A 25,668-nucleotide genomic window follows, 5' to 3' on the forward strand; every position below is an offset into this window, starting at 1 on the left:
GGTTTGTTTGACAACACTTGACAGGGTTATCGTGTATCTAAAAATTGCATGGGAGGTCTGTTAGTGTAGCAGAGTGATAGGGGAGGTCTGAAGAGGGCCAAGATTATGGGGAAAGATTAGAACCTGTTCTTCGGCTTTAGCCTTCAAGCAAACATTTTTCTAGAAGCTTTAGGCTTCTAACAGACATCTTTTCATGTGTTGTATTTAGCAGTTTAGGACAGTAAGCCAACAGTTCTTATTTAATCTATTTAGTTATGTTTACACATGTATTCCACCCTTCCCTGGTGGCTCACATCAAGTTTAAAATTACAATATTAAAATACAATTAGATGTAAATCTAAATATAATTTAAGTTTAATGATTAAAATGGCTTAAAAGCCTTCTCACAAAAAACCCTGCGTTGAACAAATTACAGTAGTCTAATTTAGAGGTGACATTGACATGGATCTCAGTGGCTAGGTAGGACACCAACAGGTAGGGTGCAAGTTGTCATGCCTAGTGGAGGTGGTAGAATGCTTGGCGGGCAACATTTGTGATCTGTACCTCCATAGATAACGAAGCATCCAGAATCACACCCAGGTTCCTGTCAGTGGTGGAAGGTGTCAATTGGACCCTGTCCAGAGCTGGGAGTTGCACTGCCTCACTTGCAGCATACCAGTCCAACCAAATCTTAGATATAATAATAATTTATTATTATTGTTATTATCCTGCCCTTCCACATTTAAAACATACAAAATTAAAAATTCTAATTCTTTACAATTTCCCTAATGCCCCCTGCTAAAATTTCCCAGATGGAGCTTTTGTAAGGAGCCAATCTTCCAACTCCCTTCCTCCTCCAGTTGTAAGGCCAGCCCTTATTGGTGGATGTTACTTTAGGCCTCGACCATAAACTTCGTGGAACAGCTCTGAGTTGCAGGCCCTGTGGAATTCATTTAGGTCCCGCAGGGCCTTGATTTCTCTCAAGATAATATTCCAGCAGGCTGGGCCTAAGACTGACTCCAAGCCAACTTCATCTTGGGCTGGGGACCCTGAGTAGATGTTGGCCCAAAGACCATAATGCTCTTAGGGGATTATAAGGGAAAAGGCAGTCCTGTAGGTTTGCTGGTCCCAGACTGTTTAGGGCTTTAAAGGTTAACACTAGCACCTTGAAACTGATTTGGTCTCCAGTCTGGAGCTATTACAGCTGGGTGAGCACCAGTGTTATACATGCTCTCCACTGAGTCCCTTTAAGGGCTTGTGACCCTGCATTTTGAACCAGTTGAAGTTTCTGGAGCAGTCTCAAGGGAAGCCCTGCATAGAGCGAGCTGCAGACTCTGTTTGAACCATCAGGCATTAGGCCAAAGATTCTGGGGCTATCGATGGATAGCCATCCATCAACAGAAATAGCTGGATATCATCTAAAACTCTAGACTACCTAGAAGAAGGCGGGGAGGGGGAGGGGGAGGAGGAGGTTCTTATATGCCACTTTTCTCTACTCGAAGGAGTCTCAAAGCGGCTTGCAGTCGCCTTCTCTTTCCTCTCCCCACAACAGACACCCTGTGAGGTGGGTGAGGCTGAGAGAGCCCTGATATCACTGCTTGGTCAGAACAGCTTTATCAGTGCCGTGGCGAGCCCAAGGTCACCCAGCTGGCTGCATGTGGGGGAGTACAGAATCAAATCCAGCTTGCCAAATTAGAAGTCTGCACTTCTAACCACTGCACCAAACTGGCTCTAGGTGAAGGGGTGCATGTAAATATTAAATAACATTAGGGAGAGAATAGTTTCCTGCAAGACTCTGCATACCAGAGCCTGTTGCTGGCAGTTCCTCTCCCCTAGCACCACCCTCTGTCCCTGGAGAAAGGATTATAGTTATTTGAGGGCTGCATCTTGAATCCTCATGTTGGCTAGGCAGTGGGTTAATAGCCCATGGCTAACAGTGTTGACCACTGTGACATGTCTAACAAGAACAGTGCTGACCTGCCTAGAGCCATCTGTCTCTGGAGATCATAGAATCATAGAGTTGGAAGGGGCCATACAGGCCATCTAATCAAACCCCCTACTCAACGCATCCAGAAGCATCTCTGAGGGTAGCCATCTCCATCTCATGGCCAGGTCAGAAGCCAGATTGGAGTGGACCAGGAGCTAATGTTTGATCCATTCAAATCAAATTTATTTAATACAGCACTACGGCCAGATAACTGTTTGATCCATTAAACCCGTTAGCTATTCTGCAATCGCATGTTCAACCACGCTAAACAAGAAATGGCAAATAACTTTATTTTCCTGAGTCAAGTACATAGTTGCACCTTTTGAGTATCTTTATTTTGGGTGGCAGTTGGAGGTGGATAACAGCATGACCTAAAACATGCTTACATTGGGAGCAAATCCTATTGATTTATATGGAGTATACTCTCAATAAAGTTTAATTTGGGTTGGAGACTACTGCACAACTTAGGATCAAGCCTTGTGGCTTATAGTGGGATTTATTTCTGAATAAATGTGTGTCAAGTCAAACTATGTCATGATTCAGCAGAATTTATGAGTATGTTTAGTATCAAGACCATAATATTTGTCCTCTTCTACAGTAAATGTTAAGTAAATAGAATTTGAAAACCAAATATATGACTTGTGATAACCCTCTGTCTCTTCTCAAAAAGTAAATAAATGCAAACACTGTGGTTGAAATATCAAACTGTAAAATGTTAACAGTTGGTAGTCAGCACTTTTAAACACAATTGCTTTTACATGCAGTTCTTTTTTTCCCTTTCAAATTTTCTGTATTTCTAGCATGTAAAGCATTTTAGCTATTGTATTCTGGAGAAATCCTGAGTTAACATAATCAAATATACTGATGTTAAACAAGCCTGTTCACATTTGTTGAGGTGAAAAAAAATTGTTTATGTATTGTTTTTTTAGGTTGTTGCAGCATTGCCTGACAATGTGAGACCTGGTCCAAATTTGTATGGATTCCCATGGGAAATGGTGATATGTTGCACGGTTGTAGCCCTTCTAATTGCCTTTCTACTAATGTACAGGAGCTATCAGTCAGTAAGTATGCTGTATGACCAATGCAACATTATACCAGACTGTATAGGTGTCCTTTCAAAACTCACTAGATCATAATGATGCAGCCTGATTGTTATGTTTCATGTTGACTTGGAAATGTGTTCTTCTAATATATTCAATGGGGTTTAGGGTTGCAGAGAGAATGGTGCATATGCCCATGGTGGATACAATTCTTTTCCCATTAATATGTAAGAAATGCTATATTTTGACACAATATTTTGACAATAAAATCAGTCTAGTAGCACCTTTATAGAGCCTCTTGTGGCGCAGAGTGGTAAGGCAGCTGTCTGAAAGCTTTGCCCATGAGGCTGGGAGTTCAGTCCCAGCAGCAGGCTCAAGGTTGACTCAGCCTTCCATCCTTCCGAGGTCGGCAAAATGAGTACCCAGCTTGCTGCTGGGGGGTAAACGGTCATGACTGGGGAAGGCATTGGCAAACCACCCCGTATTGAGTCTGGCATGAAAACGCTAGAGGGCGTCACCCCAAGGGTCAGACATGACTCGGTGCTTGCACAGGGGATACCTACCTACCTAGTAGCACCTTTAAGACCAACAAAGATTATCTTTAATCCTGGAAAATAAAAATAAAAATCATTAAAAAAAAAAGATTTATTCAAGGCTTGAGCTTTCGAGTGCAAGCACTGAGACTATATAGTGCTATTGTGCTACTTCAGACCAACATGTCTACCCATTTGACAATATTTGACAATTTGCTTTAAAGAGGCTTTGTAATATACTGAAGTATGTATCGAGAACCCATTCCAGTATTTTGGTACTCTGATTAGCTTACCAGAATTAATTTCTGTGTATTTAAATATCAATGTTATATTTGAAATCCTCAAGGAAATACAGGCTACACTAAAAACCATTTAAATAGCTGCTATCCATCTAAATTCCTCTTCAAACTAGTCATTTTATCTATGTGTCCTGAAGTTTTGATTACCCAGTTAGGATATTCTAACCCTTGCATTCCCCCAGCTCTAGTCCTCCCTATCCCCTTCAAATATGTTGTTTTCATCCTTGTATCCTGAAGACCTGAGTCTGCTGTAATTTCTTTGCGATTCTTTGTGTTTCTAGTGACAAGGTGATACAAGACAAGAAACATTTTAGGCTAGCTTTATCTTGCAGCTGTAGTTCTTTATTTTGAGGTTCCATTTATTTTGATATTTCACAATTGATATTGACTGTTCTATCTTATGCAACAGTCTTCCTGTTTTATTTTAATGAGGAGCTTGTAGAAAAGGCAAGATATTTATACATATTGATGCTTTCCAGAGGAAAGAATATTGTCTTGCAGTCCAGATTAATTTGTGACTATAGATTAAAATTTGTTGTGGGAAGTGTTAGTAAGGTGGAGACACAACTCCGAAAGAATATCTGGTCTGTGTCAAATAAGTAATGTTGCTGAGTAGTAGGGAGCACAGGAAGAATGTGGTTAGAGAACTTTGTAGTTCTGAGTTATTTACAATGTTCATTCACAAAATGCTTATAAATTGGAGCATTGTGGATTTAATAGATGGGAGTAGGTGATGGCATTGCATGCCCATACAGGAATAAATTTTGCACTACTGGCATTAAGGGGAACTAGATTAAGGGGAACTAGATTCTATTCTGCACTAGGATTGTTATTAGCTGCACATTCTGATTAAGATTCTTGTTCAATGGGGGAACTGGCATATCCCTTGAGCGTGATTAAAGGGAAGGAGATTGTTGGGAGGAAGTGCATAGTTCTTCAGATCTCTAAGCTATGCTAAGACCCTGATATTAATCTGCTTCAGGCCTGAGGGTCAACTGTGGTTTGTACTGACTTTGGTACTTGAAACTTGTTTCAAGAATGAAAATTGAGGTTTAATTGTATGCATTGCTGTAAACAGATTGAAATGTTTTCTCTTCTTTTGCAGGTTAGAAGTAGACTTTATGTTGGTAAGTTCAACTTTTTTGTCTGTGGGTTGTGTCTAGTGAAGGAATTGGGTTGAAACTATTTTCTGCCACTTAAGTAACCACATTCTTCCTTCTTTTTTAGGAAGAGAGAAGCAACTTGCTAATAAAGTTGCTGAACTTGTTGAAGACAAATGTAAAGTACTAGAACAGCTAAGCCTCTGTAAAAAAGAGGTAACCTTGATTGCTGTTTTCTGTGCTTAAATGAAAGAGATTTCTATTATTGGTTCATCCTAAGACTTCAGATATTATATAATTTTCTATATCAATTCATATTATATAATCTATCCACCCAGCAAATAGCAACAAAATTAACAGCTTTGGTTAGCAATTAATACTTGTTAGTGCTACAGTGATTATAAAGTAGGGTTCTATTTTGGTAGCTAAGCTTAAACTCAGCAACAAGGATATTGAATATTGGCAATGATCTGTTTCTTCATGTACAATGGAGGGTGTATTTCCTCTCCACCTATGTTGCTGGCATAATATCATGCTAACGTAGGCCATCCTCTGAGTTAATATGGGATTCTGACCAAGCCCCACTCATCTACCTGACTCCACCCATTTTTCTCCTTTGGTCTAGTAGTGTCCTGTTAGTACAAAGGTTATGCTGGCAGAAGCCTTGCACTGTAACTAGTCCTTCATGCACTATATGGACATATTGTTTACTGTGCCACCACAAGGAGTTTTAGTCCAGTTCATCTGATATAACTCAACAGTAAATAATAGAATATAACTTATTTGTGGGGAACACCAGCTTAGTTGTGCATGTAGGCACTTTCGGCATTTTCAGAAGTGTTATTGGCTGTCATACAAAATGGCTGGTATATGAGGGATGCAGCTTAGGTTGCCAATGACCTAAAGGATAAATGTCTCACCGTCTTATCTGAGGCTTTGTGGGATGCTATTTAGCAGCTGATGTTGTCTACATCCTTTGCTTGTCTATGACCACATGTTAAGCCTCTATTAAGGGGGGGTGGAGATGGGTTTTTTTTTATGCTGTTGGAAACTCAAGGCACAGGCTATGCCAGAATGGCTGCCAGGGTTGCTGGGACGTATCACAAAATCCAGGAACGTTTCAAGCTGTTGTCCTTTGATGGAGACAACGGTTTTTGAAGGCTGATCCTTGACGATGCAAAGGGGAGAGCTTTTCTGAAGGACTTCCTGCTCCATTGAGGTAGAGGAAAGCTGGGCTGGCTCTTTACTTTGGGGAAGATATGCTCTGAGGAAGAACAATGATAGAATGCTTGGCAGTCACATATGACTCTTGGGTTGCCTACAGAACAAGGGAATATGGGGAGCCCCACCGCCATGCATTAATTAGCAGCTTTGGGTTAGCAGTTACAACTTTGTCAGTGCAGCAGGAATTGTAGGGTAGCATCCTGTTTTAATGACTAAACTTAAACTCAGCAACATGGATGTTGAATAGTTACAGTGTGATTTCCAAATGCTACCGTGGGTGAGAATGGTTAGATTATTCACTACAGTTTTGTATCACCTCATGCTAAAAAAGAGTTCTATCAGCACAAAGTGTGCATAGAGGCTTGTCTTTTAGATGGTACAGTTAAAAATATTCTCTTTTATAATCTTATAAAATAATAATTTGCACAGTTTATTCAGCTTCATTTTTGAATACCCTTTTTGTTAATGTGGTGAAATGAATATAACTTGTGCTCATAGAACAATTTGAAGTCCATATCCATGGATTTTCTTAATTCCTTTCTTGTGTTTAATTCTAATATATGGATCTTTTTCTTTTTAGTATGAAGAATTAGAAAATTCCTTGAAAGATACGACTCTTCTAAGTGCATCAACCAGTGCATCGAACTGTAAGGTAACTATTGTATGGGTGTAAAAGCAGTTTTTTATATAATTTTCTAAAATACATTTTATTGCATTTTATAGAATAGTCTGTGTCTTGAGCAGCTTTTATTACTATTTGTAGAGGGAAAATAACAAAATCCCTACATAGATTCTTTCAGCTCTACAGTTTTGTTGCCAAAGGATCAACATACTTATTAGATTGCTAAATGCATTGCTCAGACAATGTAGCAATCTAGGCACATCCATTAATCTAGATACACTTTTGCTCTGCAAGAAGAATCTAGAATCCCAGCCTTCCCCCCCTGCAAAAGATTTGTAGCTGTGTGTATTGAAACATCTGCTGAAATTTTTTTAAAAAATAAGGAGGGCCTGACATAAGTTTAGCTGTTGGGAAGATTGGAAGTGTCAGGATTCCCCATAGGTCTTAGCAAAATATTAATAGGAAACAGAGTCAAGTATTCAAAATAAGCAAATCAGATTATAGAGTTTTACTGTTGAGTTGTAGAAAATATGTATCTTTCACATGGACATTGGCTTGAAACCAAGATTTCCCTTCTGTGAGTATAGTATTTTTGTTCTCATGAGTGGGGAAGCCTTTTCCACCATCTTTTTCTTTCTTACAGTCTGTAGTTTGAATAATGCCCAGAAATGTATAGGTAAGCAGTGTTAGTAAGAGGGGAGATGCAGTCCTGGCAGTTTGAACTTGTTTAACCTGGCAAGTTCATTTCCTGCGCAGAAGATCACTCAGTGAATAACAGTTACAGCTAATTGCAAGCCAGTTGGTTTTAAGGTAGACTTTTATACCTAATTTACAATTTGATGTAAAATGTACATCCTAATTCAGTCATTTCTCTGGAGTTCACTGGTTCTACAGTACTTTTAAAATTAATTTGTTCCTTGACTACTATAGTATTCCAGATGATATTTTGCAGTGATAAATGACCATGCATAATCTTTTAAAACTTTAAGACAGCGTGTGAACAACTGAGCAGCTCAAACTCTGTACTCAAGAAGGAAATAGAATGTTTAGAAAAAGAACTGGAAGAAGAGAAGTCTAAACGATCACAACAAGATGACTTGGTATGTTTTATGTCAGTCAGTGTTATCTAAAATACAAACATTATAGTCTAATTTTTCTTTGTACTTTTTTACTTTTTCAGTGAGAGCCCTGCTTCCCAATCTTTGTTTTCAGTGGATATGATCTAGTTAATGCAAGTCAGTTATTCTCACACAATATTTTATAAAAAACACAATGTACTTCATATCATATTTAATATAATCTTAAGTGTTACTTATTGTAGTCTTTCACTTATCCAGTTCTTTTAATTTAATGATTTGTGGGTGATAGAGGAAGTTTCTCATGAAAGAAGCCCGTAAGTTCTTGATGCCTAACTATTTGGATGTGGTTTTCTTGTGTATTTTAGGATGTCCAAGTACAGCTTAATGCTTTCTCACTTAACTATAGCCTATTCTAAGTGAACGTAAGTCCCGCAGAGTTTCTTCTAAATAAGCATACATAGGATTGCAGCTTTAGTATTACTTTTGTAATGTGTAATCTTATTTTAAAACAAAACAATACCAAAGCAGGCAAAACAAACAAATAGGTTTTAAAATATTTGAAACTGAGGACATATTAAAAAAAGCAAGTGATGGGGTATAAATAATAAAAATAAATCAATAAAATAAGATTCTACGTAAGGCTGAACCTTCAAAGCAGTACTGTGATTGTTTTGGGGGAGAATTGGGTGCCTATTGACAGGCTTTTGTAAAATCTTTCCACAGTGAACAATGCTTTCATTTCTCTGAGATAATAGGCAGAACCAATTAATTTTCAGAGGTTGTTTGATCATTCTTTTAAAACATGTTTTGAAATATTCTCCATTATAAGTGTGCCCTCAACATTGTGAGGATTTAATTCAGAGAATCTTACATTTTGGCAGTTTGTCTACTCACTTAAGCTTATACCTGGTTAGTATAGGGTGGTTTGAATGCTCTGACCAGCTGCATTCCTAAAGTGGGGGAACTTTAATTCTTAGAAATACCTTTCTCTCCCCCTTCCCTCATAGGGCCTATAGGTCTTCTTATCCATCAGTTCCAACTAGGAAGAAAGGAAGAATTCAAGCCAGAGAGAGCAAACTATACCATATTAAAGGAGATTACTTGTCACAAACTGCCCACACTCTCATAGCCCACACTCTCATAGGAATTTAGCTAACAAATGAGTATTGACTGGCCTAGAACCCATTAAAAATGTAGTAACTAAAATAACTAGGGAAAGCTTATTTCATTGGCACATGTGGCTTGATCCATTTCTCTCTAGCCTTCTTATGCAATGGACATTCAGGTAGATCAGGGGTAGTCAAACTGCGGCCTTCCAGATGTCCATGGATTACAATTCCCATGAGCCCCTGCCAGCGTTCTTTGGGAATTGTAGTCCATGGACATCTGGAGGGCCGCAGTTTGACTACCCCTGAGGTAGAGCATGCTTCACAGTTTCTGTGATCTCTAAACCACAACTGCAGTTTCTTTCTAAAAATGCTATGCCATATATGGCCTTCAGAAATCACAGAACACGGTAGCGTGTTTAATTTTGTGAGCATAATTCCTTGACTATATCTTGGAATCGTAGGGTTAAACAAGTGTTTTGGGATTGTAAAGAGCTGTGAGATTCCTATGTGGAGCACAGAGGAAGCACAACTAGTCCGCCAGATAATGTTATCGGTATCAGTCTTCCTAATCAACTCCTTGATGTAAAAATTGTATTAAGGTCATATCTAGGACCCAGTTTGTTGCTTCATATAATAGCTGAGACGAAACCATAGCACTGAAAGCTGTAATTGCTGCTCAAAGATATTCTCCAGTTTTCCTTTAGAAATCTGATTATGTAAAGGAAAATAAAACAACAAAGGCAGAGAGGAGTCAAGAACGTGACCTGTCCTGCTCATAGGTCGCATGAATGGGGTAATTGGCCACTCTCTGCCTAGCATTTCATTTCATTTTATTTTAAATAATAATCTTATTTCTAGGAAATATTAGTCTATAATTACTTTGACTAGGTAGCATAACCCAAAATGTAGGGGATAGTCATATAATTTTTAAAATTTCTTTCTAGGTGGCCGAAATACAGAGAAGAATGGAGTCTTTAGAAAGTGAAGCAAAATCTACCTATCAGCAAATAGCTGAAGTAAGCCAAAGTTCAGATCTATATGTATATTTCTTAGAGTTGCTTCATTGTTTCAACAGGCACTTTGGACCATGCTGTCAGGATTTTTCATTATTCTAGGCATGTCTTATAACTAGCTGAAATACTTCCCTATTGCTGGCATATCTATTGTTGTTGTTGTTCCAAGGAAAATACATCTTAAATAAGACAGCAGTTAAGATTTATGCCACCAGTCTCTGGTTTGTGCCCATCCCTAGTTTAGATCACTTCAACAGTGGTCACTGCAGCATTCACTAGAGTACTTGTACATTCTGCCAGTTCTCTTTTCCTTCTTGGAGATTTCCTCTGTCTTCCAAAACTTTTTTTTTTTGCTGTTGTTGTTGTAGCACTGCACTATGAAGTACTGTGTGGTGCTGTATCATCTAGTCTCATTTAGAAGGGAGAAAGACAATATTTGTAGTGCAGCTTGTTAAACAGAACAGTATTTTGCAGGCAGTGCACCAACTTTGATTTATTTTTCTAATTTTGTTCAGATAATATTAGAAGACTGAATGAGTGAGACATTGGTAAGGTAAAGGTAAAGGTATCCCCTGTGCAAGCACCGAGTCATGTCTGACCCTTGGGGTGACGCCCTCCAGCGTTTTCATGGCAGACTCAATACAGGGTGGTTTGCCAGTGCCTTCCCCAGTCATTACCGTTTACCCCCCAGCAAGCTGGGTACTCATTTTACCGACCTCGGAAGGATGGAAGGCTGAGTCAACCTTGAGCCGGCTGCTGGGATTGAACTCCCAGCCTCATGGGCAAAGCTTTCAGACGGCTGCCTTACCACTCTGCGCCACAAGAGGCTCTTAATGCAGCGGTAAAAAAGGCATTGGTACAGTGCAATAATAGTGTAATAATGGATACAGCTGCCTTGAGTCCAAGGAGGTGATGGGATAAAAATGGTCTAAATAAGTACAAATTAAAATGAATAAAAAAAATCAGGGCAGTGCAACAGAGACTGCTGGAAGTTTTTATCCCTGTAGTAGATGTGGGCTACCTAAAGGTGATTTTTATTTTTACCAGTTTGTGGTTTCCTTGGCTGCCTACTGGGCCATTGTGGGGAAAAGGGGTGATAGATGAGATGGATTTCTCTTTTAGGGGAGATCCAGCAGAGTTGCTTTTTAGTATGTCTTGCACAGTGCAATCTACTGGTTTCCGTGAACTTGGATTGGAGTCACTGTGCATCAGTCTGCATGGTGAATCTCTCTCAACCCTATACATACATAATTGTACTGTATTGATAAGAGCTATATTTATAAGGCAAATGTCCAAAAACAACTCTCAGAGCATTGCCACAAAACAGAAGCAACAGACTTACATGAATTAGGCTCTGGCTCATGAAAACGTCTGCCGTCATAAACTGCCCCATTCTCGCAAGGTTCTCTATTAGGATTTATGGATTTATCCAAAGATAGAAAAGTGACTGTGTGTCTTTTATATATACTAACTGTAAAAACAGCTTATTGTACTTTATCACATAGGCTAAAACCACATTAAAAGTCTATGATATCAACAGAGAGAGACTGAAGATATCTGTTCAGAATGCAGTAGAGGAAAACCGCCATCTTCAAGAAAGTGAAAAGCAGGTATGTGTCTATCCCATGGTGTGAATTTGCAGTGTTTTTTATTCTTCATGACATTATTTGAAATAATTGATACAGTTACAACTGCTTCTAAAGTCTGCCTACGTAAATAGTATAATGAAAGCCAGATGGAATGATAGTGGAAAATGTGGCAGAATGCAGGCTGCTGAAGGCTGAATTTTGCAGTTCAGCACTTCTTTCATGAACAGCTTTGATGTTCCAAGTTCTGTAGCCTTAATTTCTTTATATCTGAGTCAATGTTTTCTTTTGATTGGACATTCATAATTATTTGTATCTTATAAGGACAGATAGTTTCAGGGTTTTTGGTTGATTGTATGCTGTTGGATGCTATTCAACCTTGATGGGTCTGTTTTTCCTCAGATCTTTTTGTCTGCCTTCTCTTGTCTCATCTGTTATGTGGGTGATAGTTTCAGCATAGCATCTCTTAGTTTTCAACACATCTCATTGGCCCTGCAGCGGTCTCCCTCATGTTTTCAGCTGTGTGGTAAATAACCATAGACTGAAGAGTATCCTGCAAACCTTCAGGCTGAATGTGTTGTTAGCTTGTCCATGTTTGCTCTTCAGAGTATTTCCCTATTCAAGTGTGTGGGGTTTGCCCTGAAGAAGCCCACTGTAATTTCCCCCTTTCTGCACACTTTGAACATTAGTATTAGATTGTTAGTATTGATTCCTTCCTTTTTGATAGCACCTTTCCTCTTACAATTTTTCTGCAGTGATAGTTTGGGGAGGAAATAACTCCCTTGTTTCCACAAGGGGCAATCCATAGGCAATGTAGAACTTCACCAAAAGTATCAGACGTAAAAGTGAGAGATCAGCTGCATTTAGGGAACTTTTTAACAAGACTAAAAGAATGTGCTTCTGTAGCTCAGGATCACAGCATGTATGTGATAAAAGGTTTACAAGCTGGGGAATGTCCAGACTGCAGGCAGGGTTGAATGGCAGACTGCTCTCCAAGACAAGAATCCCCTCTACTTAAAGAATGAGTATGGAAAGAAAAAGGCTAGGCTAAAATCCTCTTGATATGCTGGTTTTGTGTGTGATTAAGTGTGAGGCAGCATAATGTGTGTTTCTCAATCGTTCTGCCTAGCAAAACAGCTACCACATAGGACCTTGGATATTTGACACTAATGAGATGGAATGTGGAGGTGAAACTCCCTCCTGGTCCCTGGCCTTGAAACTCTTGGCCTCATCATCTCACTTGCACCTGTGTCTAACTCCTCTTATCTTTCTCTAAAATGGCACGTTATTAAATTCCCAAAGAGGAGCCTCTTTTGCTAGGCCTAAAGCTTCAACTGAGGTTTTTGAAATCAAACTTTTAAATGCTAAGAGATGGCTAGAAAGACCAGTTTTGTCAATCAGAATAACCTCTGATACCTTGCTTAAATGTGTAAGAAATTTTGTTAGAACTTTTGCAAAAAAATTAAAAGGCAGACTGTACAGAATGTCAGTAAAATATAAGTCCCTCTGTCTGCCAGTTGTTTTTCTTGCATTAGTGACCCAGTTTTTGGAAGATTTAAAAATGAAAACTCTAATGCTAAGTTTGTGCTAAAATTGTAAATTAATTGTATATTTCTCTTTCCAGTTGTTACAAGAAGCTGTAGGATGGAATGAACGATTTAGTGAACTGAATGAACAAACAAAAATGTTTGAATCCTCAAAAGCAGATATAGAGGAGTCCCTTAAAAATAAAGAAAGTCAAGTCAAGGTAAAGTCTCATTTAGCAGCAAGTGGCATAATAATTAAAAGGGCTAAGAGCTGGTTCAGGTTATTGAAATGGTTCATCCTGGGTTTTTTGCCTGCTGATAAGAAGTTTTGTCTGATATAATAAAAAGGCTCAGTGGAGTTGCACAGTCTTCAGACAGACTTAAACAAGGCTACAAAGACAGCACAGTTCAGAAATGGCTGGTGGTTCCCCACAGTAGAAACAGATATATGAATTTTGCATGTGTCTGACTCTAGCAACAACCTAAGCAACAACCTAAACAAAAGAAACTCTTCTTCCAGCATCACATTGCCCCTCACCCTCCCGGATCTGTGGAGGATTGTAGATCTCCCCCATAGGAATTTATGAAATGCATAGCTTTTATTGTTTCCTAGATGAGTAAACTTTGTGTACTCAGAGGCCAGAAGGTTTTTAGGTTGTTGTTTTTTGTGCACTGTTTATTTGTGTCACTGAAGACAACTGTGTTCAACAAAATACTCATGGTCATGCGTTTTACAAGTTCATTTAAGACATTAAACTTGCCTCATTCGCAGCAAAAGATTAATTCCTGGTTTGTTTTTGTTTGCTTGCTTTGTTTTGCTCACTAACATCCAGTCGCTGACTGAATGCTTGTTGAAGATGAAAGACTGGATCAGTGCGATAGAGGAACAAGATGATACTGAAGACAGCTATTGGGCTAATGATACAAAGGAGAAAACAGAAAATGGGGAACATCTAGGTAAATTGGTGTTTATCTTGGCTGGGTGGAAGAAGTGGAAAGCAAAATTTCAAATTCCTGAACAGCCCACATTTCAGCCTGTAGCAACAGAAGGAAGGGGGAGAAAGTTGATGGTGTTGTGCCTCTGTGGTGTGAGCCTCTTTCACTCCAGACTGGCCCTCCTTAATTGTATAACATATCAGAAAACCTGATTTGATAACAGGTGCTGAGAACCAGTTTGGTGTAGTGGTTAAGAGCAGCCGTCTCTAATCTGGAAAACCAGGTTTGATTCCCCATTCCTTCACATGCAACCAGCTGGGTGACCTTGGGCTAGTCACAGTTCTCTCAGAGCTCTCTCAGCCTTACTTACCTCACAGGGTGTGTGTTGTGGGGAAAGGAAGGGAAGGCGAACAAGCCGCTTTGAGATTCCTTTGGGTAATTAAAAGCAGAGAACAAAAAAAAGCTCTTCTTTAGTTCACTCTTGCCTTAATCTGAGTATAAGTAACTTAAACAGGAAGGTGAATAAGATTACCTCTAATTCATTAGAGTTTTCTGGATGACAATATCTCTTCTGCTCATTCCCTGGATTTCTTAAATAAAGAACACCCAACCTGTAATGGGACAAAATGAATCTCTGAAGTACCAAAGTGACATTCTTTTTGCTGTGATTTAATTGTTCTTCCTACTCTTCTTTCTCTTAACTAGATGATCAAGACAAACGAACCGTAAGGAAGCTGATTTATGCAGCTAAGGTAATAACATTGTGCTTGTTTTTTTTAACAATGTAGAAACCTTTAGAGATAAGAAAAGAATAAGATGTTCTGTGCATACTTCTTGCAATTTTAGCTGGCATATTGAAAGAATAAAGGCATGACAGTATATTAGTACATTGGGAGAGGAATGGGAAGGCGACTGTAAGCCGCTTTGAGCCTCCTTCGGGTAGGGAAAAGCGGCATATAAAAACCAACTCTTCTTCTTCTTCTTCTTCTTCTTCTTTATTTTTACAGAGGTAACTTGCTTCTAGAAATCACTGTTAAAAACTAAATTTGTATGGAGTGTGTGGTTTATGGGTTAAAAACAATAATGAAGAGAAGGGCTGGTCATGCTGTGTAATTATAGAATGATGCAAACCCTTGCCATTAGATTAAAACTATTGCAGCCAGAATAGAATGTATTAATTACAAACAAAAATACGTAATTAATCTTTTCTGTGTAATATAGCTAAATGCTAGCCTAAAATCATTGGAAACTGAAAGAAATCAAATATACTCAAAGCTAACTGATGAAAACAAAGCAAAGGAGGAACTTGCAGGTAATTGAGATTTTTTTTCCTCATAGATTTTAAAGTTTGCCATTAAAAACTTCTCTCAAAGTGTTTTTTAAGTAAAGTATAAGAAAAGAAACTGTTTTGCTGTACATTGAAGTTTATATAAAGTTAATCCTAGCAACTTCATTCAGTTAATTAGAAATTCCTAAAACTTGAGATTATCCATCAATTTATGGAACATTGAGTGTATGAATTGTATTGGGTCATGAACTTAATAGTTTTGAATCAGGATGATTATTTCTGTCTTCTCTCCTACCCTAAGATTTTGCATTCTTTTCTTGAAGTAGGAGGCATGGCTGATACTAAAGAAAAGATTTGCAGAAGAAGGGAGTCTATGATAGTTTGTTAGCCATTGTCTTTGGGAGACTCAGCCAATATGTGTTGATTTAGGCTAGTTTACAGGTTCCCAAAGTAGGCAATACATCCCCCCGGGGAGGGGGGCAGTGAACAATTTTGGGGCAGTAGGGGGGCAGCTGACTCTTCCTGCTGTGGAAAGCGTTTTCCTAGTGATAAATGCTCCCAGGTGGTCTGCCATTTCCTCCCTCTGGGTAGTAGTAACCCTTGACTTCCTTGGGGGTCTCTCATCCCAGTGCTGACCATGGCCAACCCCACTTAGCTTCCTGGAGAAAACAACAGCTTCAGAAGGTGGGCTGGATGGGATCATATTCCTACTGAGCTCTTTCTCCTCCTTAGGCCCTGTCCTTTCCAGGCTTCACCTCAGATTTCCAGGAATTTCTTAATCCAGGGTTGGCAACTCTTCCCCCCAAATCATCTTTTTTGATCTTATATAAGATAGGTTGGATAGGTTGGATCTATTCTGCCAGCAGAGGCTTTCCCCCTCAGCTGATAGCGGAACAGATCATTGGATCTAACCTTTTAAAAAATTCTGCTGCATGTCTTAAATCTTGCATAGCCATGATTTTCTTACAATTGCAGTTGTAATTTAGCCACTATACTGGTTCTAGTTGTGATGCTGAGAGGCTTAGTAAGAGCAGGAGTCTGGGTACTGTGAGCCTCCTGGAGTGATATAGCTCACTAAGTTTTATGTATACTCGGAGCTTATTCATCATCATTAGAATAAAATGTTGTAACTAAAATCATGCCAATAGAATCCTTATTCTTGTGGCTTTACCATATGACTCTAATCTTGACAGAACGCATTGAAAATCTACAAAGGGAGCATGTCACGTTGCAGTCTGAAAACAAAAATTTTGAGAGTGAAGTTCAAAAGCTTCAACAAAAACTAAAAGTCGTGACAGAGCTGTATCAAGAAAATGAAATGAATCTCCACAGGTACTGGTGTTAGCATATTGGCTGGTTAACTGTTTTTTGAGAAAATTGAATTTGTATTTTTAAATTTGCAGTCAGTTGTGATGCCTGTCATTGGAGCTTGTCAGATGACTACCATTTGTGGGCTTATGTCAGCACTGGAATTTCACAACTCAATTCTGTGAAGAGTTGAAGTTTCTGAGACCTCTTAAAAAGCTGCCCCGTGTTCAGCATGGGCAGATGTGCTAGTATTGCAATGACTGCACTTTTAATGGAATGTTAACAAGCTATTCTTACAGCCTGGTCCTGTGCATGTCTGTTCAGATATCAGTGGGACTTGCTGTACAACACTGCAGCCTTTGATTAATTGAAGACCTTAAGATATTAATGCCAGCACTATTTACAGTTAATTATCAGACAATATGGGAATATGCAGACAAAGGGACATTCCACAGTTCTGTTTTGCCAGATTAAATTCTAATGCTTTGTGTAGTGGTTAATTTAGAGAACTGGAAAAGACCGGACTGTGACTGACTATAGGTGGTTTTCTCTCTCTTTTTGTGTGTGTAAGGAAATTAACTGTAGAAGAAAAAGAGCGTCTGCAAAAAGAAGAAAAACTTTCTAAAGTTGACAAAAAGATAAATCATGCTACTGAAGAACTGGCTACCTACCGGTAAGGATAGTTTTTGTTTCTGCCTTCCCTGATAAGGAGGTTTGGATTGCGATGTCACCAGTATGTGGATGACACCCAGCTTCTTCTCATAATGGACGGCCACCCTGATTCACCCCCAGACTTATTAGCCAGATGCCTGGAAACAGTGGCGGGCTGGCTCAAGCACACACCAAAGGAAACTGTTCTTTCGGCATCATATTGCCCCTCCAGGCTCTGTGGGGGACTGTAGATCTCTCCCATAAGAATTGATGAAATGCATAGCTTTATTGTTCACAGGAAAAGTCCAGGTGAGGAAGCGCGACTTCCCTTCCTGGGATGGGGTGCAACTATCAGCTGCATGCTCAGTCACAAACCTGGGACACCTTCCTTTCGATAGAGGAACAGATCACAAGAGTAGTTGGGCTAGCGTTCTTCCACCTGCATCAAGCTAAGCTACTAGTGCCCTACCTGGCCCCGGAACACCTAACCACAGTGATCCACGTGACAGTCACCTCTTGGCTGGATTTCTGTAACTCGCTCTACTCAGGCCTATCCTTATCTCTGATCTAGAAACTCCAGTTGGTGTAGAATGCAGCTGCTAGAGTTCTTATGGGAACATCTTGGACATCTGGCCTGCACTCCAACAGTTGCACTGGCTACCAGTTGACGACCGAATCAGGCTTAAGGTTTTGGTAATCACCTTCAAGATCTTACGTGGTCTGGGCCAGTGTACCTGAGAAACTGCCTCACTCTGCCCCCCAGAGAGCACTACATTTAGCTTGTGATCCTTGGCCCCAGACAGGCTCCTTTGACTTAAACCAGAGCCAGGGCTTTCTCTTTCCAGGCCCACACCTGGTGAAATGAGCTCCCAGACAACATCAGGACCTTGCCAGACCTAAAACAATTCCATAGGGCCTGCAAAATGGAGCTCTTCCACCAGGCTTTTGGCTGAGGTAAATGAATCTATCACCAACCAGAGTCCAAAGGCCCACTATCAAGCTGCACTCAAAGAAGAACAAACCCATAGGGCCGCAAAACTGAACCAAATATTCATTGTTAAGTATTAAATTGGACCAGTAATACCAAGATCTCTTACACCAAGTTATGTTATGAGTTCTTACTGTTCTAAGTTGTTGTCACCATTAAAAATGTTATGTATTCCAAATCAAAATGTTATATTGCACCACATTATGGTTTTCAATGTGAACTGCTGTTGGCCACAAGGGAGGGCGGTATATAAATATAAATAAATAGAATGTACACTATTAAAACTTTGAACGTGGTATGATAAGGTACAGGAAAGGTATAATTTCTGTGCTAAGTGATGTCTCATATAACCAGTGCCTCACTTTTGCCTTCTGTAGGGTTTTGCCTTTTCGGTTCGGTTTGATATTAACTAATTTTCCTTGTGCCTTTGTTGATAAGCCTGGCTGATGATATTCCTTTATAAAAAGTTGGCTGTGCACAATTAACCTCCAAGTGTGATGATTCTATTACAGGCAACGGGCAAAAGATCTAGAGGACGAGCTGGAAAGAACAGTTCGCTCTTATCAGAATCAGGTATATGTATTTTGCTTTTCTTAGCCAAAATGTTGCAGTTTGTTTTCAGCTTCAGAATAGCTGCCACTTAGTGCTGCCCTTAATGCTCCATTCATAGCACATGCCCAGCCAGGTTTTCTGTCATTAATTTCAGTTGATTTGCTTTATAATACTTTTGCTGAGAATTGCTGTCCTTACAGCATGAGTTGAGGCATATTTTCTCAAAAAGAAATCCCACAGTGTTCAGTGGGACTTACTGTCAAGTAAGTGTGAACAGAATTGCAACTTGCCTTGTTTGTTTAATAAACATTCTGAGGAAGAGTGCTTGCACTCAAAAGCTCACACCCTGAATAAATCTTAAAGGTGCTACTGGACTCTGATTTTATTGTGCTGCTTCAGACCAACACGGCTACTCATTTGAATCTAGTATTGTTTAAATTACTTATGCATCATCTCACTTAAAGACTTACAAAGCCTACTTTTAAGCAAGTATACTGTAGATACCGTAGAGTATGGGTCTGCATAACAGAAAGTAATGAGCTAATGGCATCTTTGAGGAAATCCCAGATCCCCAATATTTCCAAGCCTTTCCTGGCTCTTTGTGGTAACACCCATAGCTAGAGCAAGCCCATCAAAGACATTATATGGGACAGCTGCATTTCTACATCTTCACTAGGGGTGAAGAATAGCTGCATTTCTACATCTTCACTAGGGATGTGCAATTTTTCTCTCAGTATATTTTTGTTCAGGTTTATTGAATCTGAAAAAAGGGGATTTCCAAAAAACCTGGATCCCAACATCAGTAGAGTATTTGCATGTGTTTTTTAAAAACTGAATTTTTTCAGGTTCAAAAGACCAGAACTGAAAAACACTGAAAAGGGGCGGGGGTGGGGGAAGCAGCGACAACCCTGCTAAAAACACTTGAGAGGGCGGCTCAGCTAGGACAGTCCCTGTAAATCAAACTGCCCCAAAGCTCTGAACAAGCCCCTGATCTTGTGGAGAGAACTCTCCCTGCAGCCTCTACTGGACAGTCCAGTTTAGACTTACTGGGCATATTTTGAAAAAAAGAGACAGAACTGGGTTAAAATATGCTTCAGTGTCTTGCCACAGTTAATATGGCAGGACAGCAACCCTAGTGAATTAAAAGGTAGAAGAGGAATGATTCAGGCTGGGCGTTGCGGATCTAATAAGCAATTTTCTTTAACAGATTATGTCACATGAGAAGAAAGCTCATGACAATTGGGTAAGTTACAAGTATTAAAACTCTTGAATCTATTTTATTGTATGTAAAGCAGGGGCTTAGGGCACTTCTTTTCAAGATGTGTGCTTGTTCCACTGTACCACAAATATTCATAAACAATCCACAACTGCTTCTTTAGACTCCAGGATTACATGTTAATGGAAATTTCCGTCTTGGTTTCTATGTTCTGTGAAGACTGCTGCAAATCCTGATGGATGGATGCTGCTGATTTAATGTTTTGAATGCTTGGCTAAAACTTTAGGAATCTTTGATGTGTTTTTTTAAGCAGCGTCTTTTGTTTCCACTTGATAAAAAGTGCCTTTCAAAGCCAGGTGCTCTATTTCTATGCTACTTGGGTAGCAAGGAAGAGAGGATGCAGGTGCAGGGTGAATGATAACGCTCAACATAGCCGCAGGAGCACATTCGGGGTAGGGTGAGAATGCAGAGGAGAACAAAGCTTCTCACAGAGCTTAGTGCACAACTCTGGGGTCATAGAATAATAGAGTTGGAAGGAACCTCATGGGTCATCTAGTCCAACCCCCTGCACTATGCAGGACATTCACATCCTAATCGCTCATCTACTGTAACGTGCCACCCCTTTGCCTTCACAGAATCAGCCTCTCTGTCAGATGGCTATCTAGCATCTGTTTAAAAATTTCAAAAGATGGCGAACCCACCACCTCCCAAGGAAGCCTGTTCCACTGAGAAACCGCTCTAACTGTCAGGAACTTTTTCCAGATGTTTAGATGGAATTTCTTTTGAATTAATGTCATCCCATTCGTTCTGGTCTGTCCTTCTGGGGCAAGAGAGAACAATTCTGTTCCATCTTCTATATGGCACCCTTTTAAATACTTGAAGGTCAGAGTGCCTGTGTGGATTCGCCCAGGCAAAAGGGGTGAAATCTGGGTAGCTTCACCCCATTTGGTTCGTAGGGAACCCCTCTGAAGCTGTGGCAGCTGCCAGCTGTAGCAGCGGGTAGGATGTAAAAATCAACCCTTCAGATCCGATGTCCCTTACAATATTTAGCTTTACTCAGTTGCGTCAATGCCATTTTGATAAATGTTTTGGCCATTCTTTGCTGTCCTGTCCTGTGATAACTTTGCAGTTGGTGGAACAACATGTTACAACAAAACCAAATAACTCCCCCCACACTGTTGCAATTGAGAGAGTGTATTGAGAGAATGTTTCAAATAGGTTTGTCCAGATGGCCACTTCCCCCCCACAGCTCTCTTAATACAGTAGCAGCAAGGGGGGAAGATACCAGCTATCATTGAGGGTTTTGCTCAACAGTTGTTCTTTTGGACTGTGGAATTTTGGGTTGTGATGGTTACTCATGATCCGATCATGTGTATGAACTGGATGTTTCATTTTATGTCATTTGCTGGGGAGGGGGGTGCTTCTCAATCCACTGCTTATGTGTACAAAGATGTTTACAAATTATTTCGTTACCATTCCTTAAAGTAAGTTCTTATGAGCATTTTGTTCTTAAAGTTAACAGCCCGCGCAACTGAAAGACTTCTCAATGATATAAAGAAGGAAAATTTGCATTGTAGACAGGAGTAAGTATTGTACTGCCCTTGTGCATGCTTTTAGGATTGACAAGAATGTATGGTAGTGCCAGCAATCACTGTTTGTTCTGTGATCAGCCTCTAGTTCTAGCTTGACTCAAATGTAATGCAGTTTGTATCAGAGCAGAGAAGTTTTAGGAAATGGTTGCTGCTATGCCCTTACAAGAGCCTCTTGTGGCGCAGAGTGGTAAGGCAGCAGACATGCAGTCTGAACTTCTGCCCATGAGGCTGGGAGTTCAATCCCAGCAGCTGGCTCAAGGTTGACTCAGCCTTCCATCCTTCCGAGGTCGGTAGAATGAGTACCCAGCCTGCTGGGGGGGAGTAAATGGTAATGACTGGGGAAGGCACTGGCAAACCACCCCGTATTGTGTCTGCCATGAAAATGCTAGAGGGCGTCACCCCAAGGGTCAGACATGACTTGGTGCTTGCACAGGGGATACCTTTATGCCCTTACACCCTTTGGGATACAAGATTGTTTATGCACCAGAACTATTATTGTTAAATAATGTAGTATCTATTGCAAAACAGTTCCGCATTCTTCTCAGAAGCTTGGTTTCAAATGGGTGACCATGTTGGGTCTACATTAAAAGAGCTAGATTCAAGTCCAATAGCACCATAGAGACCAACAAGCATTCTTTATAAATAGCAACCGCATCCAGGGGTCAGATCCAGGGACACACACCAGTCTAGTTGGCTCTTATAGAACCTCTTGTGCAGCCAGAGCATGAAACGCACTGTGAGCACAATGATGTCTCTGAATGGTATAATTGCTTGGAAAGTCTTGGAAACAATTTTACCACAGACTTATTTTTTGGCATAAGGAATTTTAAGAGCAGATTCTTAGCATTTTATTTATATAGTAGTCCTTTTTCAATTAATCTTTGTAACTTGCTCTGTTATTTTGCATGAGTCAGAAACTTGAGTCCTAGAAACAAACTTGAAAGTCATAATATGAATGGACTTGTCTGTATTTTAAAACACTCTTTTTCTTTCTTTAGATTAACAGAAGCAGAAATTAAATGTGATATTTTGGAAAAAGATCCTTATGCTCTCCATGTTCCAGTTAGAGCCTTTGGCAGAGGTATAGTATCTTTTAAAATGTGCATCCCATCAGCCTGACTCAGTTTGCAGAAATATTTATTGGAAGTATAGCCAGCACTGTATGCATGCAGTTCATTGAATTGCAGCACAGTCTAAATTTATTTTGATACCCAGTTACATTTACCTTCTTTCAAATTTGAAGCATCATTTCAGTCATTCCCAAAAGTGGTTTTCATTCCAAAAAAGACAATACATCTTTTCTTGTATTACAAGTTAGTTTTAAACAGGATCAGAGGTGAAACATAAATAATTTCTCTATACACCTTTTAACGCTAACCTTGTGAATTTTAGTATTTTGTTTTAATTATTCCAGAGCAATCCCCATATGGACCCTCACCAATGGGCAGACCTTCATCTGAAACAAGAGCTTTTCTTTCCCCCCCAACCTTATTGGAGGGTCCTTTAAGACTTTCACCTGTGCTTCCAGGTGGAGGAGGAAGAGGTACAATTCTTAAATTTAAAAATTTAACATTTTATGAATTCTCTCTCCTCTTAGTCTATCCCTCCTTTCTTATTAATGATTTCTGAAAATATACATTAAAAGGACCCTTTTAAGTTTATCAGTATAAATAGCCTGTTGTTTGTATCAGCAACAGAATACCTTTGGGGATTATCTTTATTAAAGATAGTTTGCATTAAAAAGTGGGTTGGATCCAAAGGTACCCTTCTCATGGATGTGATACCTCCTGCTCACAAAGGGCTGCTGTAAACCCTTTATGTGAGAGCTTTTTATTAAAGAAAAAAGTACAACGAGATTTAAAGAGATTTGTCCACTTACACAACAACTTGCCGAAGTATAAGCATTGCTGCAATGCTGTGTGATCTCAACAGCTAGCACTTTTGCAAGATTTATGGGAAAGTGGTAGCAATTATCTTTCCTCTCTTTTTATGGTTGTTTGGATCTAAAGCTGTATTTTAGATAAACGAATGAACAGCCTGCTTTAGATTGTGGTGGGTTTTTGTTTGAAAAATATTTTAGCATTAGTATGTGCTTGGTTTGGGGGTAGGAGGCTAGAGAAGGTGATGCAGAAGCCATCTACCTGAGACCCTGGAAAGCTACTATGATCAGGATAGACGAGATGGACCTTGACAGATCAGTGGTCTGTTTCATTCTAGGGCAGTTTTGTATGTTCAGGTGAGGTCTTAGAATCTGGGAATCAATACAAATTGGGTGGATGCTTAAGCCAAAACAAAACGAAAATCCCAAATCTTTAAAACTTTTTAAAAAACAAGTTTGCTTTTTAAAAGCCAGCAGCCAACCATTCATTTAGTAATACCCCTCCCAGTGGGGCCTTGAAAGTTAAGGAAGTGAGATGAAGGTAGGAGTTTTATTTGTAGCGGGAATGTCTCAACAAAAGAAACAAAGAAGAGTTTAGTTTGAGTGTTGAATATGGAGAGAACGTGGTGAATGGTCTCCGCAGCTGTTCCTTTTGTCAGGGTCTGGAGAAAGTTTCAGTCTCTGACTTTAAAGAACAACTACTATGCTGCTGCTGTTCAGAGTCTGAGCTTGCACAGCTGTTACAGTCTAGGGAAGAAGAATGGGCCATGGTTTACAAAAATGCCACCTCTCTGAAGAGTGGTTAAATACTGTCACCATGCTAATGAAGCAAATGCCTGCATCTTTATCAGCTATTTATTCTTACAGTACTTTTTATCTATATGTATTCTTCTAAATGGGGAGTGGACTTCTCTAATCTCTTTCAGCTGTCTTCTGTCCTTAAAAATGCAACTCTTGGCAGTGATTTTAAAGAAAACAATTGAATTTGATGGTTTATCTTCAAGCTATTGGGGGAGGGAGGGGAAGCAGGGGGAGGGCTCTGAGAAAATAATATCTGCCAGATTGTTACGAGTGCTGATTAGGTTGATGAAAAGACTTTAACATTCTTTCTTTACTCAGTGAGAGGAATCCGAATATAATGTAGACTTTGTCTCTGCCCCCCCCCCCCAGCAGATATCATAATACGTGTGACTGAGCACCTGTACCCCTACTTGGTACTGCAGTTCACCAAGAGGAGGGGCTTCTGGGGCAATGTTTTTCCCCTCCCATTGCTTATAATAGAATTGCCAAACCTGAGTTGGGAAATGCCTGAAGTTTTTTAGGGAGGAACCTGAGGAAAATGGGGCTTAGAGAGGAGGGACTTCAGTAGAGTATAATGTTGTAGAATCTACCTTCCTAAGTGGCCATTTTCTTCAGGTGAAGCGATCGCTGTCTCCTGGACATCAGTTGTAATCCCAGGAGACCTCCAGTGACCACCTGGAGATTGGTGACCCTACTTGCAAACAAGTTTAAAGGTCATGGTTTTTGTGCTTGCAGGCGTTGTGCAAAATCCTCAGTATCTCCAGCCAATAAATTAATTAACTTAATTGATTTAGGATCAAGAGGACCGGGGAATGCTGGCATATACGAGGCGAGTAATGAAAGAGAAGAGATGAGTTCTGACAGGTTATCTAATCCTCACAGACCACCTTCAGACAGTGGTTCTTTGTCACCTCCATGGGACAGAGATCGCAGGATAATGATGCCTTTTCCAGCAGGTAACTAAATATGGCATGTTTTTCGTTGTGACATGCATATTTTTGAAACTGCTACTGCAAATTGAAATGGAACCTTGTTATGACCCCCTTTATATTGCTGCAGCACTGGATGATCCAGGCATAAGGTTTTTGCAAATGTGTGGGTTTGTGGGTTTTTTGGTATGTGCAAAAATAACACTGTGGGTAGATTTTTCAAAAATTCTAATAGCTCTGCTTCAGGACTACATCATATTGTTTGGGTGGTGGAAGATTTTTGTAAGTGGGAGTTAAATGTCAAATTTCCATTGACTAACGAGAATAGGTGATGCTTTTTCTTTATGCCTTCATGTACTACATTTCATGGCACAAGGTATGCCAGATAAATTAGACTGGCTGGCATTGTTTACTGGTCTAATGGACTTTTA

The 25,668-nt window shown here is 39.8% G+C and overlaps 1 protein-coding gene across 9 annotated transcripts in view; it reads left to right on the forward strand.

Annotated features, from left to right (window-relative positions):
- Positions 1-25,668, forward strand: part of MIA2 (MIA SH3 domain ER export factor 2) — a 64,839-nt gene that overhangs the window by 35,006 nt on the left and 4,165 nt on the right. For 8 of the 9 annotated variants that reach the window (XM_077323173.1, XM_077323176.1, XM_077323177.1 and 5 more), the window contains 19 exons: positions 2,896-3,027; positions 4,944-4,965; positions 5,066-5,154; positions 6,743-6,814; positions 7,774-7,884; positions 9,917-9,988; positions 11,491-11,595; positions 13,196-13,318; positions 13,931-14,054; positions 14,739-14,785; positions 15,255-15,345; positions 16,515-16,653; positions 17,201-17,302; positions 18,781-18,841; positions 20,028-20,063; positions 21,552-21,619; positions 22,627-22,709; positions 23,043-23,171; positions 25,103-25,264. In XM_077323173.1, the coding sequence (XP_077179288.1) occupies positions 2,896-3,027; positions 4,944-4,965; positions 5,066-5,154; positions 6,743-6,814; positions 7,774-7,884; positions 9,917-9,988; positions 11,491-11,595; positions 13,196-13,318; positions 13,931-14,054; positions 14,739-14,785; positions 15,255-15,345; positions 16,515-16,653; positions 17,201-17,302; positions 18,781-18,841; positions 20,028-20,063; positions 21,552-21,619; positions 22,627-22,709; positions 23,043-23,171; positions 25,103-25,264 (1,768 nt within the window). The remainder of the gene's footprint in view (positions 1-2,895; positions 3,028-4,943; positions 4,966-5,065; positions 5,155-6,742; positions 6,815-7,773; positions 7,885-9,916; positions 9,989-11,490; positions 11,596-13,195; positions 13,319-13,930; positions 14,055-14,738; positions 14,786-15,254; positions 15,346-16,514; positions 16,654-17,200; positions 17,303-18,780; positions 18,842-20,027; positions 20,064-21,551; positions 21,620-22,626; positions 22,710-23,042; positions 23,172-25,102; positions 25,265-25,668) is intronic. The other variant, XM_077323175.1, reaches the window with a different exon arrangement.

This window comes from Paroedura picta, chromosome 2, assembly GCF_049243985.1.
Source record: "Paroedura picta isolate Pp20150507F chromosome 2, Ppicta_v3.0, whole genome shotgun sequence".
Lineage (NCBI taxonomy): Eukaryota > Metazoa > Chordata > Lepidosauria > Squamata > Gekkonidae > Paroedura > Paroedura picta.